Source organism: Phocoena phocoena, chromosome 14 (genome assembly GCF_963924675.1).
Source record: "Phocoena phocoena chromosome 14, mPhoPho1.1, whole genome shotgun sequence".
In the NCBI taxonomy this organism is placed as follows: domain Eukaryota; kingdom Metazoa; phylum Chordata; class Mammalia; order Artiodactyla; family Phocoenidae; genus Phocoena; species Phocoena phocoena.
Genome location: NC_089232.1, coordinates 69,229,113 through 69,245,123, shown reverse-complemented (window position 1 = coordinate 69,245,123; position 16,011 = coordinate 69,229,113). Strand labels below are relative to the sequence as shown.

Sequence of the window (16,011 nt, the reverse complement as noted above, 5' to 3'; positions counted from 1 at the left end):
CAGGTTCTTTTTTCATCTCCTTGCATGGAGAGTGGCAGAGGGAGGGACTGAGCTCACTGGACCTGAATGAAGGGTCACATTGGATTCCTTCTGCCTTCTTTGTAGCTTAAAAAGAAGAAGAACAACAACAACAAAAACCTTCTTTTATGCGGTACGCGGGCCTCTCACTGTTGTGGCCTCTCCCGTTGCGGAGCACAGGCTCCGGACGCGCAGGCTCAGCGGCCACGGCTCACGGGCCCAGCCGCTCCGCGGCATGTGGGATCTTCCCGGACCGGGGCACGAACCCACGTCCCCTGCATCGGCAGGCGGACTCCCAACCACTGCGCCACCAGGGAAGCCCCAAAAAAAACTTCTTGACACAACTTTTCAGATTCTAAAAGGTAGTACAAGTTTATCGTATAAAATTTGAAAAATATAGAAAACTATCAAGAACATAAAAATCACCTGAAACTCTTCTACCCAGAGTTAACTTTGGTAACCTTTCCTTTAAGTCACAGACCTGGGTATGAAGCCCATCCTTCCATGCTGGAGTGGTGTGACCTTTAATGGGATACATGTTCTTTTCTTTTTTTTTTTAAGGTAGACTTTTTTTTTTTTTTTTTTTAGTATTTATTTATTTGGTTGCTCCGGGTCTTAGTTGCAGCAGGCTGGCTCCTTAGTTGAGGCTCGCCAGCTCCTTAGTTGCAGCACTTGGGCTCCTTAGTTGTGGCATGCAAACTCTTAGTTGCCGCATGCCTGTGGGATCTAGTTCCCTGACTAGGGATCAAACCCGGGCCCCCTGAATTGGGAGCTCAGAGTCTTATCCATTTACCTACTTCCTCATCTTAAAACGAGGCTAATACTTCCTGCCTTGTTCCTACTTCTCGGGGTTGCCATGTGAATTAAATTCCAGGCACGGGGTGTTAGCTTACTAAAAGCTGTTTTCTTATTTCTACTGAAGAAAACACCCTTGGCTTCTGATTCCCGCATCAAAGCTCAGATAAGAATCCCCCATAAATCATTATCGTATCACCCTTTCAGGGTCTCCGCCCTCCAGGAGTGTGCTATGAGCATGTGTTCTGGATTAATAAGCAAATCAATATCCTCATTTACCACACTGACATAATGACTATGCAGCAATTTCCCAGCATAAATATTCCTATTTCTCCTCTTACTAAAAGCTGCTTTAAAAGATGAGGATTATATATTTGCACAGAGGATTATGTGTGTCTTACCATCATTTCCCTCTGAGAACTTGCATCTCTCCTTTTGTGGTCACACCTGGCCTTGGCTTTGTAATGAGAGAGAGAGAGAGAGAGAGACTGCATCTCTGAGGCTTTCTGAACTTCCTTTGGCCAGAATGGCTTTGTCCGTCACTTAAGAACCAAACTCATTTCCTGATTATTGTGTATTAAATTAAAATTCCAGTTTTCAGATTTTAGGACAAAACTTCCCCGGAAATATGTCAGCTTCATTCCAGCTTCAGACAATGGGCTTATTGCTGTGACTGTACCTGTCCCCCCATCCTTATGGCCTACCCAACTCCTCCCCACTGCCTCTGCCCAGGGCCTTCCATACTAGGGGAGGGACCCCTCCTCCCCAAAGGCCAGAATGATACCTGGCAAGGACCAGATGTTCATGGAGGACAATGTTGCTGTGTAAGGGAACAGGGTTCACTCCCAGCCACCTGTCTTGTTTCCCAACACTGCCCCTAATAGACCACCCTCTCCTGAGAGCAGGAGGACCTGGTAATTGAGGCTGAATAGGTACTGTAAACTTGCTTGGTGTGGAGATTCCATGCACTCCAATCTGGTCAACTTGACAAAAAAACAACTGCCTAACCAAGTGTGTCCAGGAGAGCAGGCTAAACTCTCCAGATAGTTGACTTATTTCCTTACAAGAGCTATTCCTTCAACGGATTGTGAGACCTTTTCATCCTGGGACAAAGCCTTCCTGTACTTTGCCTAGTGGCAGGCAAAATGAAATGACAAGGATGAGAGATAGTATGTCGCTTCCTTTGCTCTGTTCACAGTGATGTGCTGTATTAGAAAAGGGATGAAAGTTGAGCATTATCCTGGACATAGAGTTGCCAAATATCCTGGACAACAAATATGGAATTGGCCTACCGCTTGTTGCTTTAAACCATTTGATTGTCAGGGTGCAACAAGTAAATGCAGCCAAAACTTCATTTGTGAACAGTTTTGAGTTTCCTATACTGGATGCTGGGGATGAGGACCAGGCAGAAACGCTGTTTGCTGCTACGCCTTTGACTTTGAGGACTTAGTCCAGAGGTGGAGATAGACTCCAGTGCCTCATGAAGGTACAGAGGGAGTTGGGGAAGGCTTCTCAGAAGAGGGAACAATTGATTGGATCCTGAAGAATAAGTTTACCGTGTAGAAAGGTGGGCTTTATTGAGCCCACAGAGACACTGCAGTGGTGTAGTCTCCCTCCCCCGGTCAGATTGTGTCCTATATTTTCTAAGCCTAAGTAAAAATCATTTCTGTTCAGATATTGAATGGTCAAGATAGTCGCCAAATCAACCTGCATTAAACGTATATATCAATTAGGGGAGAATTGACATCTTTACTATGCTGGGTCTTCCAATCCATGAACATTGTATGTCTCTCCACTTATTTATTTCTTTGGTTTCTTTCATCAGCATTTTGTAGCTTTCAGCATACAAATCCTGTATATTTTCTTAGATTTCTACCTAAATATTTCAATTTTTTTGTGTGTCCATTTGTTCATCGTTAGTATATAGAAAAACAATAGCTTTTTGTATGTTGTCTTGTACCTTGTGACCTTGCTGAACTGACATTTGTTCTAGGAGATTTTTTGTAGATTCTTTGAGATTTTCTGCATAGCCCCCATCACGTCACCTGCAAATAAGAATGGTTTTATTTTTCCCTTTTCAGTCTATATGCCTTTTATTTCATTTTCTTTTGTTATAGTGCTAGCTAGAACTCCTTTGTTGAATAACAGTGGTGAGAGTAGACATCCTTGCCTTATTCCCACTTTAGGGGGAAAGTATTCAGTCTTTCGTAAATTCTGATATGAGCTATAGGTTTTTTGGTGATGTTCTTTAATTTTTTTTTTTTTTTTGATGTTCTTTAATTTTTAAAATTTTTTTATTTATTTATTTTTGGCTGTGTTGGGTCTTCGTTGCTGCGTGTGGGCTTTCTCTAGTTGCGCTGAGCAAGGGTTACTCTTCGTTACAGTGCACAGGCTTTACATTTCAGTGGCTTCTCTTGTTGGGGAGCACGGGCTCTAGGTGCACAGGCTTCCGTAGTTGCAGCACGTGGCATGTGGGATCTTCCCGGATGGGAGATCCAACCCATATCCCCTGCATTGGCAGGCGGATTCTTAAGCACTGCACCACCAGGGAAGCCCCTGGTGATGTTCTTTATCAACTTGAGGAAGTTAACTTCTTTTCCTACTTTCCTGAGAGTTTTTTTTTATCATGAATGGTGTTAAATTTTGTCCAGTGCCTTTTCTGCATCAATTTATATGATTATGTGATTTTTTTCTTCTTTAGCCTGTTAATATGGTGGATTACACTGATTGATTTTCAAATATTGAGCAAGCTTTGCATCCCTGGAAGTAATTCCATTTGCATAGTGGGATTCTTTAATCCTTTTACGTATTGCTGAATTCTGTTTGCTGATATTTCGTTAGAAATTTTTGTATCTACATTCATGAGGGATATTACTTTATAGTTTGTTTGTTTGTTTGTTTTTCTGCACTGTCTTTCTCTATCTTTGGTATCAGGGCAGTACTGACTTCATAAACTGACTTGGGAAGGTTTCCTTCTCTATTTTCTAGAAGAGATTGGGGTTAATTCCTCTTTAAGTGTATGGTAGAGTTCTATGGCTTTTGAAAAGTTGATTCTGGGGACGCAATCTGGACCAAATAAAGCTGAATCGTGGGGGTGGGACTTGAGCATATCAGATGAGCTTATCAGTGTGCAGCCAGCTGTGGAGCTTCAGTGTGGTCGTGGACTTCTTGAGACAAACATAGGAGGGTGAACTGAATCAGAATCCATCTGAAGAATGACATGAATTAAGCAGCTGTGAGGCTTGGAGACTTTGGCTCTCTGAGACACGTCCCAGGAGCCTCTGATATCTTCAGGACCATATGCTATAGCGGGGACATTGGTCATACAAGACGTCTGGGTTTGACTTGGCTACTTACTAGCCATAAATTCCTTATTGGCAATTTCAGTTTTCTCGTCTGTAAAATGCCACTTGTTGGGTTGATTTAGGAATAAGATGAGACAAGAGACATGAAAATGCTTTAGAACCACCACAACTTCTTGAGAAGGTGAAAATTGATGTTTCTTTGGGCCCCAGCTTCACCCTTACTGCTGTGGTGTCATGATTCCCAATGAGTCCTGCTGTGAGGTCGGTGGGAGGCTTGTGACCCCAGCTGGCTATAGGACCAGTGTCCTCAGGCTGTGGAGAAACTTCCTCCCCATCCCTGCTCACTTACTCTGCCCATGGAGTTTGGGCTCTCACAGGAAAGGGTGGGACCTTGGTGACAGTGAAAAGGAATTTTGACCTTGACCAGTGCCCCCTCTCACCTTTCACAGGAACATGCTTGCCAATTCAGCCAGTGTGCGGATTCTCATCAAGGGAGGCAAGGTTGTGAATGATGACTGCACCCACGAGGCTGATGTCTACATTGAGAATGGCATCATCCAGCAGGTGGGCCGTGAGCTCATGATCCCCGGAGGGGCCAAGGTGATTGATGCCACTGGGAAACTGGTGATCCCCGGAGGCATCGACACCAGCACCCACTTCCACCAGACCTTCATGAACGCCACATGCGTGGACGATTTCTACCACGGGACCAAGGTAATGCTTCTGTTTGGGGAAAGTGCCTTCCTCGGTGGTTTCCTCTGTTTCTGGGGCTGCTCTGGACTAGATCCACATGAACAGGGTGCTCCTGCTGTATTGCTCAAAGGAGAAGGGTGCTCTTGAAGGGGCCACTGTGGCAACTAAAATAGGAAATTTCAGGCTAAATGTCGTAGATTTCTATGATTATGGAAAAGGAGGCATTTAAGCTTATTTTGCTGATCACATCACTTACTGAGGCACCCAGGCCAGGAACTGATTTTATTTTTATATTTTCATGTCATGTAGTACAGACCTAGAGGAAGAGGACAGTTAGCTGGACTTTGTTATTGTACATGTGTGGGGCAGGAGGTGTGCGTGTGGGGGGGGGGGTAGGTCTGAGGGACTGCTTTATGTATGATAAGCTAAATTAATTTCCCCAAAATTGTGAAAAATAGATATGCCTATTCTAAATGACGTTAATGCTAGAATTATGAGACAGACATAGTTAACTGTCTTTTATTATCTTTCCTAGCTTGTTCTTTTTAAAAACAGCTTGAAAGATACTGGTGGTAGGCCCTCTTTTCAGAGTGAATTATCATGGACAATATTTAAGAATTACTGAGCTGGGCCTGAGCTACTTTATGTCCCTAAATGCAAAATACAAAAATTCAGACCTGTGAAACAAATGAATCAGGAGGAATTATGTTTCGCCAAAAGAGTCACAAATAGGTTCTTTCACCCTTTCTCTGTGCTCCAGAATCCTGTCGTTGCTGTCATCCCTGTGTGTTGTAATTATCTGTAATACACAGGCCTCTCCCTGGACACCAGACTATGGGCTCCTTAAGGGCAAGACCTGACTGTATTCTTCTGCTTTCCCAGAGCCTGGCCTTGACCTGGAATGAGAGTAGCTGGCCAGCAATTGTTTGTTGAATGAATAAGTGATTGATACTTATCCATGCGGTCTCTACATCCAGCTGTGCATCAGATTCATCTATGAAGACTTTTTTCAAATGCAGAGTTGAATCAGCATCTTGAGGGTCAGAAGTCCCTGGCCCTGGCAGCAGCCCTCTGTACTGTCTGATTTATAAAGGACTTGGCCTCTAATGCTCCCTGGGTGAAAGGAGTCCACCAGTGGCAGCAGTCCTATGTCCTACTTTGGCCCACTGCCTCAAATCCCCATTGGCCCTGTACCTTAAAATCTCACCTGTGTTCTACTTGGGGTTCTCAGGGAGTCCCTCTCCCATGCTCAGTGCACTCCCCCTGGGATCCATCTTCCTGGGGGCTCCAGTGCTCCGGCTGTTAGGCACAACAGATAAGGCTCCCCAAACCCACCCTGAAGAGCCTGGCTGGGGCTGCCAGGCAGGCCGAGGCTGGCCCACCTCAGGCAGATGTCCCTTAAGGTCTCCCTGAGGATATGCCTCCTTCCCAGTCCAGACGCAACAGATCAGACCCGCAGAAGGCTGAGCTGTGAGGAGTCACAGTAGCCATGGCCCAGCCTCTGCTGAGGCAAGGATGCCGCCAGGCCTACTGAATACTCTGGCATCCCAGGCCACACCTGCCCACTTGAGCCCAGCCCTGGGAATAGAAGGGATTGGTGGACCTGCCCTACTTTCTCCTCTGAGAATTACTCCAGGGCCCTGCAGGTTAGGCTTCACTAATGAATGGGGAGCCCCACCCTCATAAACTCTTGCAGGGTCCTCTTGGGGGGACTCTGGTGGCAGTCGGGGCCTTTCTGAAGAGAGTGAGCACATCCAGCTCACCATCCCCATGCACTTGAGCCCCGCCAGGCCAGGCCTGCTTCATTTGTGGTTATTTTTATTGAAGTATAGCATACATACAGAGAAGCGCACAGGTTCTAAGGTACACAGAATCATCACAACTGAACACACCCTTGTAACCAGCACCCAAATCGAGAAACCAAACATTGCCAGCACCCAGTAGGCCCCCTTGTGCCCCCTCCTAGTCACTACTCCTCACCAAGGATAACAACTATCCTGACTTCTAATACCATAGTTTAAAAAAAGTAACAGCTTAATGGAGATATAACTCACACTCCATACAATTTGCCTATTTAAAGTGCAGAAGTGGGCGGTTTTCAGCATATTCGCCATCGGTTTTGACCGTTTGCTTTATGTGAATGGAATCAGGCAGCCTGTACCCTTGCGTTGGCTTCCTTGGCTCAACGTCATTTTTGTGAAATTCAGCCATGTTGTTGCATGTTGTACCTCACTGCTTCATAGTACTGTACTGTACAAGAGCCCACAGAGTACCTAGACATTCTGCTGTCAGCGGGCACTTGGGTGGTTGCTACTTCGGGGCTATGACAAATGCTGTTGCTGTGGATGTTCTCATCCGTGTCTTTTAGTAAACGTGTGTGCACATTTCTACTGGGCATATTCCTGGGAGTGGGATTGCTGGGTCATAGAAGACACACATGTTTAGCTCTGGGAGAGACTGCCACATTGTTTTCCAGTTTGGTTGTAACAGTTTATACTCCCAGCAAGAGAGTAAGAGAGGACCCGGTATTTACCACCACCAACATGCCTACCAGCCTCTGGGAGAGGAGGCTGGCCTTTCTTTGTTTTATTTTCCACATTGTAATCTGCCGGGGCCTCATTAGCCGGGAGTGACGAGTTTTCCCCTGAGAGCCTTCAGCTCTTTACAGCGAATGAAGACCTTTGCACGTGCATCTTTGTGCAAGGTGGTGGGTAACTTTTGATCTTTTCCAGGCTTCTCATCCATGGAAGCAGCTGTCTCTGCAAAAACACAGAAAAGCCCCTGTGTGATTAAGGGTCCCACCTCTCCCAGTTCCTGCAGGATCAGACACCCCCAATCCATGCCAGCCCCAAGTTATAGGAAAATTTAAGGCCCATAAACGCCAAGCCACTCTGGCTGCTCGCATCACGTAAACTGACCTTTTGTTACATCCACCCCCTAAGTAAGATCGGACCTTGTCCTTGTGCCGTAGCTCATACTGAGCGTCTGTTTCATAACACAGCCCCTGACGCAGTCCTCCCCAGACCCCTCTGGGAGACCCTGCCCAGAGTCCTGCCTCAGACATCCCAGCCTCCCAAGAACTGGCTTCCTGCCCCGTCCCCCTCCCCCCCCACTCCTGGATTGCTCCTCCCTGTTGGTGCTCCTATGGCTGGATATTTTGGCTTCCTCTTATCTCTAATTCCTGACAATCTCCTGGGGAGAGAAAATGCTCTCCTGTTGCACTGCTGATGTCAGGGATGCGTGGATTTAATTATTCACACAGCCTGTGGCACTCAGGCCCAGGCTGTGCGCCCCGATAGACTGCCGCTGACCTACTTTGCACCTTCTAAGAAAGGTAACGGTTGATTTGCTTTAAGCATCTGGGTTTATAATAGAATAATAACCCCAAGGAAAAGCTCACCCTTGTGATCAGCCTATAGAGAAAGAGAGATCGAGTTGCGCCTTTTAGTTCCCCTCTGACAGATCCGAAGGGCCTTGAGCTCTGCACCCCCTGAGCTATGGCCTGCCTGTCAATTGGGCGGCAGCAGCCAGGGCTGGGAAAACAAAACCGTTGAAAGCCTGGCTTTTCTGAGAGCATCTGGGTCTCCGTTGTACCGGGTCTGAAGGGGTTTCTCTAGCGCTTCTTTAACACACGCTTTGCCCGCCTCTGCTTCTGTTAGAAGCTGGGGCACGCTCTGCCTGGCTCCCCTTCCTCTGCCCCCCTTGCTCACAGCCCGGGCACTCCATCCTCCTCCCCGCCTCCTCCACGCCTCCAACCTGCAGGCCCCTCCCTCCCAGAGGCCCAGAACCTGGTCTCCAGAGATGCCAGGACGCCCTGCTTGTTAAAAATGCCCCCATGGAGGAAGGGGGTTATCTCCTGTGGGAAGGCAGGGGCAGGAGGGGAGGGAGGAGAGCCAGTGACACCAACTGTGTTAATAAAGGTCTAGGATTTCACTTGGGTCACGGGGGTCTTTATCATTATCCTACTTAGCTTACTCATAAGTTATGCTTATTCTTTGGTGTGAATCTAGTATTACATAATAAGAATGTTAATGCAGGCTGCTGAGCCCCACCCCACCAGTGGCCCGGTGGGAATATCGGAATCAAGCTACAGGCACAGCCCCTTCACTAAGATGGTGACAGAGGGGGCAGCAGGGACAATGGGGAAATGCTTCCTAGATGCCTTTTCTGCCTCCCACTCCTCCAAAAATAGACTGAGAACCACTGTCTAGGCCAATGGTTTTCAACCTTTGGAAGCAAATTACAGTAAAACTACTTGGGGAATTATTTTAGAAATACATGTCCATACCCCTCCTCTCTACTGCCTGCACCCTCCACTCCAGACTAATGAAATCAATGTCTCTAGGTCTGCCTCTTCCCCCATCTGTATTTTTTTCTAATTTTTTTTTTTAATTTAAAAAAAAATTTTTTTTTTTGGCTGTGTTGGGTCTTCATTGCTGCACGCGGGCTTTCTCTAGTTGCGGCGAGCGGAGGCTACTCTTCGTTGCAGTGCGCGGGCTTCTCATTGCAGTGGCGGAGCTCAGACTCTAGAGTACAGGCTCAGTAGCGCCTACATGGGCTTAGTTGCTCTGCGGCATGTGGGATCTTCCCGGACCAGGGATCGAACCCGTGTCCCCTGCATTGGCAGGCAGATTCTTGTCCACTGCGCCACCAGGGAAGCCCATGTATTTTTTTTTTAAAGCATCCTTGATGATCCTAACACTAGCATGCGGATTATTAAGGAACCTTCTCGGCTATTTTGAATGGCACGTTGTCCTGGCTGTTACTCCGGTTGCCTGTCTGACCCTCACCTTATGTGCCAGAATGACATCTGAATCCCCTTCGAAAACTTGGGCTTGTCTTGCCTCACCCTTGCCAGTATTATTTATTAGTTTCTCTCCTTCTATTCACATTATAGGGTCCCATTATTGGGTTCCCAAGCCCCAGCCTGGGGCCTAGAACCCCTGTACTTGCTAAGTGTCCCTGGTGCTGTGCTCTGCCCTCCTGTCTGTACCGCATAGGCATCATCAATGAGCGGCGGATTGGCCATGGTCAAGATGTCATCAAATGGAAATCCAGCTGGGTCTGTGCCTCTTTGAGGACCCAGAGACTCTCTCTTGTCTGTGCCAGGGCCATCTGGTCACTGAGACAGCCTCCCACTAACTCAAAACCATCAGCAGCAGGACATCTATTCTTGTAGTCAAACCACAAGGGGAGCCAAATCCTAACCCAAAGAGTGTTTGTCTAGAACAGGATCAGCCTAGCAGATGTACGGTGGCACAGGCTAGGTGGCCTGCCACTTCCCGCCCCCGGTGGAGGGTCCTGACCCTACCTCCCTCCTCCCACTGCAGAGGACTAAACCTATCAGAGTCCTGGGATATGACCCGCTGGGACATAAATAAATTCCCTTTGTTGTCCAGCCTGCCAACCTTCTTACCAAGGAGCCCATGTATCCATTGGGCAGACTGTTTTTGCTATTTTGCCTTTGAAACTTGCTCTTTGGGCTTTAAACCTTTAAATGCTGCTCACTTCCTTTCTTCTTTTTTCTTGACTCTGTTATTCTGTCCATTTCTGTTTAATTCTAGCCAAAATCTCTTTCCAGTCTTTTTGCTCTGCAGTAACACTTCCTGCTTATCGGGATCCAGACTCATACAGTCTTGCTTATTAACTGATGTTCCCAAGTTCACTTCATTCCGGTAAAAAAACTGGAGGGATCTTAGAAATATAGCCCCACCCTCCCATTGATAGGGAGAGAGAGTGAATGAGTTGCCCCAGGTCCCAGAGATAGTTGGACCAGACTGTAAGTTTCTCAGTCTGAGGCCCTTTTCACCACACCACTCAGAGGATCCTGAAACCCCAGATTCTGGACAGTCACCCCTTTCAGACAGCCTATGACCCCTCAGTAGGCTGCATGCAAATAGTTAACTCGACACTGTGTGGCTCCAAACTTGCCTGGACCAGATAAAGGCATCAAGGAACTGATGCATCAGGCAGACAGCAGAGTAAGCTCTCTGCCTCCCCAAGATGGCGGCTTTATAACGCACCACTGTCCCTAGAGGAATAACACTGATGTCAGTGCCTTAGAGCTGACGTTTTTTACCATTTACAAATGGTTGTTGTGGGGATTAAATGAGTTGATGCGTGAAAAACACTGCACACAGTGCCTGGCACAGAGTACGTGCATGATAACTGTTAGTCCCCAGGCTGAGTACCTGCTTCCACCCTAGGCCTGGCCTTCACTCTGCCTGGTTTCTTGGGTTACTTGATCCACCCACTTTGGCTTTGCAATGAGATTGTTCTACTGTCCATCTAGTGCCCGTGCTGCCTATGTCCCTGGCTTTGCCAGCAGGGTCATGTCCTGCTTGAGAACTTGCAGTGGCTCCCTGTTGTCTAGTTTGGAGTCCTAGATCTTCACCCTGGACAGCTCACCATCTGACCTTGCCCTCTCCATCCAATCCTCACTGCCCACGTGTGCCCATCCATCAGGAAAGGGGTTTTCTCAGCCCCCTTCGCTATGAATGTCCCATGCTCGCTCCTGCCATCCCTTCCCACCCGTCCACAGAAGGCCTTCACGACCTACCAAGCTCATGTCACATTCTTCCTCCAGCTAATTCAGCCCCAGGATCCACTTTCTTCTCCTTAGCTGAAATAAAGTGTCATCCTGGGGCTTTCAAATTGTTTCCTATGTGAAGTTTGTCTCTCAACTGGATTGAAAACTTTGAGGGGCAGAGACGACGATTTATATTTAACTCGTGACTCACCACAGACTCACAAAGATTTAAACATGTAGTACAATAGATGCTCAAGAAATAGTTGAATGTCTACATAGGGTGGCAGTCGTGAGCCCAGGCTGGGGTGGACGGCCAAAGTTTGAATTTCAGCTCCACATTTACTGGTTGTGTGATTTGGACGAGTTAATCTCTCTCTGTGTTTCTGTTTCCTTCTCTGGAAAATGGAGATTATGATAATACTTTATGTGTGTTGAGATACTACTGGTAAAGAACTTAAAACAGTACTTGGTAGTTCCCTGGCAGTCTAGTGGTTAGGACTCGGTACTTTCACTGCCGTGGCCAGGGTTCAGTCCCTGGTTGGGCAACTGAGATCCTACAAGCCACGTGGCCAAAAATAAAAAATGAATAAAAATTTTAAAATAAAAAATATATTTAAAAAACAGTACTTGGTGCTTACTAAGCACTATATGAGTGTTTGTTAAATAAATAGATCATGGGGCTTCCCTGGTGGCGCAGTGGTTGAGGGTCCGCCTGCCGATGCAGGGGACGCGGGTTCGTGCCCCGGTCCAGGAGGATACCACATGCCGCGGAGCAGCTGGGCCCGTGAGCCATGGACACTGAGCCTGCGCGTCCGGAGCCTGTACTCCGCAATGGGAGAGGCCACAACAGTGAGAGGCCTGCGTACCGCAAAAAAAATAATAAAAATAAATAAATAAAAATAAATAAATAAAGAGATCGTGGTGATTGAGGACCAACCCCTGAAAAATCCATTTGTGAAGTTTCCTCACAGGCATACGTATTAAAGTGTTAGACATCAAATAGGAATTACAAAATTGGTTTCTGTCTCTACTGTCAGGGTTGACTGTGTGTGTTATAGATTTCAAATGGAGCCTAAATAGTACTGGTGATGACTTCTAGATAATTTTCTTTCTCTTTTCTTTCTCTTAAAAACAGAAATATCCAGTCATAAACTCAGCACGTAGCAGGAGCTATTTAAAGATGTCCTGCTTCAAATCAGGTATCTCGTATAACAAAACCTTGCTGGCAACTTTCACTGTACATCTATGTTAATTGGCAGGCCAACATGTAGGCCAGGTTGACTCTTCTTAGAACAAATGTAAGAGAGATCTATCATTTCTTATGAATTTTTACATCTAGCATTGGAAAAAAATCTCCCATGGTGACCAAGCAACTCCTCATTTCCTAGAATAAGAGTGTTTGCAAAGAATTGATCCATACAGAGAGATTACTGCTTTTTAAAACCTTTGGTTCAAGAATAGAGATAAATGTACCCTTTGTGATTAAACCCAAGCATCTTGGAAACCTTTCATGTCTCATACTAGCTCTGCTTTTATACTCTCATCCAGCATCTCTGGGATTTAAAAAAAGATAGAAGAAAAATAAATCGTGTATTGTATGTATACTTCAGTGATACATATAGTATATGAATGATGTATTTTTCTTCCTCCTATTTCTTTTCGTAAAGACTGAATACTTTTTAATATTTCAAGAAATATTTGAATATGGCCTTCTGGAAGGCTTCAAAAATCTCAGTTGAAAATATCTCTTCTCCTCACTGAGGTTGCCTCCTATCTGAAGTGGCCATATTTCTGTGTTGAATGTCAGGTACACATCTTAGAATGGTTCACTGGCAGGTAGAAATGTGTGTAGACGCTGTATCTTCTCCCTTACGTGGTTTCCGCCTCATTGTTCCCTCAGGTTATCCCTGTAGCCAACCATGTTTTTCTCTCCTTCTGATCCTTTTTTAATTCTTGTTATTTAAAAATTAGGTGCCGTAAGGATCCCTAATTGGTGACTATGTGAGGATAAAGCTGTAGGCCAGCTATAGTTAAGAACTTTCTCATTCACCAGTGTGGTTCTTTGTTTGTTTGTTTGTTTTGGCTGTGTTGGATCTTCGTTGCTGCGCACAGGCTTTCTCTAGTTGTGACGAGTCAGGACTACTCTTTGTTGTGGTGTGCGGGCTTCTCATTGCGGTGGCTTCTCTTGTTGCGGAGCATGGGCTCTAGGTGCGCGGGCTTCAGTAGTTGTGGCTCGTGGGCTCTAGAGCACAGGCTCAGTAGTTGTGGTGCACGGGCTTAGTTGCTCTGTGGCATGTGGGATCTTCCCAGACCAGGGATCAAACCCATGTCTCCCGCATTGGCAGGTGGATTCTTAACCACTGCACCACCAGGGAAGTCCCTCATTCACAAATGCTTATCTCTCACACTACACACACACTCACACACTTAGACACTTTCACATACTCTCACGGTCGCACACTTACACACGCACTCTCACATACACACACGTGCACTCACTCGTGCACACAGTTTTAGAGCTGGAAGTGCCACTGGAGATTAATGAATTCAACCCCTCATCTATAAATAACTTTCCTCTTTAGATTTAAACTCTCCACAGTGTTCTCAATATTTAAAAATAAAATTAAGCTTGATGAATGTTGGTGAACTCTATTCTTCGGAAGAGTACGTACAGAATGAAGAAGGTCATGATTGGGTAGCCCAGGAAGCCACTTTTTTTTTTTTTTAATCTATGTGTTATGGTTTTTTTTTAAACAACTTGATTAAGGTATAATTGACATACAATAAGCCACACATTTTTAAAGTGTATGGTTTGATACACTTTGACATATGTATATACTGCGAAGGATCACCATTAATATAATAAACACATCCATCACCGCCACCCCCCCCAGCCAAAGTTTCTCGGTGTCCCTTGTAATCCTTCCCTGCGCTGGCAACCACTGATCTGTTTTCTGTCACTATAGATTAATTTGCATTTTCTCACATTTTTATATAATGGAAAATACAGTATGTATTTCTTTTTTGGTCTGGTTTCTGACTTAGCATTATTAAGTTTTTGGCAACTACAGATAAAGCGACTATGAATATCTGTGTACACGTGTTTGTGTGGACACATGCTTACATTCCCCTGTGTAATTACCTAGAAGTGGGACGCCTAGAATATATGGTAGGTGTACATTTAGCTTTTTAAGAAATTGCCAAAGTGGTTTCCAAAGTGGTTGTAACATTTTCTGTTCCTTCCAGGCTCCACATTTTTGCCATCACTTGTTATGGTCAGTCTTTTTAATTTTAGCCATCTAACAGATGTATCAGTGGTAGCTCACTATGGTTTTAATTTGCACTTCCCTAGTGTTGAATGTCTCTACATGTGCTTATTTGCCCTCTGTATATCTTTGGTGAAGAGTTCACATCTTTTCCCTATGTTTTGAGTCATTGGTCTTGTTTTCTTTTTTTTTTTTTATGAAATGTAAAGAATAGGTAAATCTTTATTTTTTCCTTTCTAGTTTTATGGAAATATAGTTTATATACAGCACTGTATAAGTTTAAGATGTACAGCATAATGATTTGACTTATATACTTCATGAACAGATTACCACAATAAGTTTAGTGACCATCCATCATCCCATATAAATACAAAATAAAAGAAAAAAGAGGGACTTCCCTGGTGGTCCAGTGGGTAAGACTCCACGTTCCCAGTGCAGGGGGCCCAGGTTCGATCCCTGATCAGGGAACTAGATCCCACATGCATGCCACAACTAAGAAACCCGCATGCCGCAGTGAAGGTCCTGTGTGCCACAACTAAGACCCGGTGCAGCCAAAATAAATAAATAATTTTTTTTAAGAAAAGGAAAAAAAAATTTTCCTTGTGATGAGAACTCCTAGGATTTACTCTTTTAATGACTTTCACCTATAACATCCAGCAGTGTTAATTATATTTATCATGTCATACATTACATCCCTAGTACTTATTTACCTTACAACTGAAAAATATGGAATGCTTCAGGAATCTGTGTGTCATCCTTGTGCAGGGACCATGCTAATCTTCTCCGTATTGTTCCAAATTTAGTGTTGCCAAAGTGAGCACTGTTTGTCTTCTTTTTATTGGGTTGTCAGAGTTGTTTATATGTTCTAGCTACAAGTCATTTGTTGGGTACATGTTTTGCAAACATTTTCTCCCTGGCTATGACTTACCTCTTCATTTTCTTAACAATGTCATTGGAAGAGCAAAAGTTTTTCATTTTGAACTTCAGTTTATTAATTCTTTTTCTTTCATAGTTTGTTTTTCGTGCTGTAACTGAGAAATTTTTGTGAAATCCAAGGTCACTAAGATTTTCTCCTATGTTTTCTTTTAGAAGTGTTATAATCTTAGCTCTTACATTGAGGTCAATGATTCATTTTAAGTTAGTTTTTATATATGGTATCCAGTAAGGGTTGAGGTTCAGTTTTTTTACATATGGCTATCCAATTGTTCTAGCACCATTTGTTGAAAAGATCATCCCTTGTCAAAAATCAGTTGACCATATATGTGTGGGTCTATTTTTGCACTCTCTTTTCTGTTCTTTTGATCTATGTATCTATCTTTACACCTATACCACAATGTCTTGATTATGATAGCTTTAGAGTAAGTCCTGAAAGCCGATGGTGGAAGTCTTCCAACTTTGTCCTTCT

At 44.9% G+C, this 16,011-nt stretch overlaps 1 protein-coding gene and 1 non-coding gene across 2 annotated transcripts in view; one reads left to right on the top strand and one right to left on the bottom strand.

Annotated features, from left to right (window-relative positions):
- Window positions 1–4,571: 4,571 nt before the first annotated feature.
- The window catches only part of DPYSL5 (dihydropyrimidinase like 5), a 49,233-nt gene continuing 37,793 nt past the window's right edge, over window positions 4,572–16,011 (top strand). The window contains exon 1 of the mRNA XM_065891179.1: window positions 4,572–4,832. Within this exon, the coding sequence (XP_065747251.1) occupies window positions 4,572–4,832 (261 nt within the window). The remainder of the gene's footprint in view (window positions 4,833–16,011) is intronic.
- Window positions 15,327–15,434, bottom strand: LOC136134278 (U6 spliceosomal RNA). Its single transcript, XR_010656559.1, has one exon. It is a non-coding gene; the product is annotated as a U6 spliceosomal RNA (small nuclear RNA).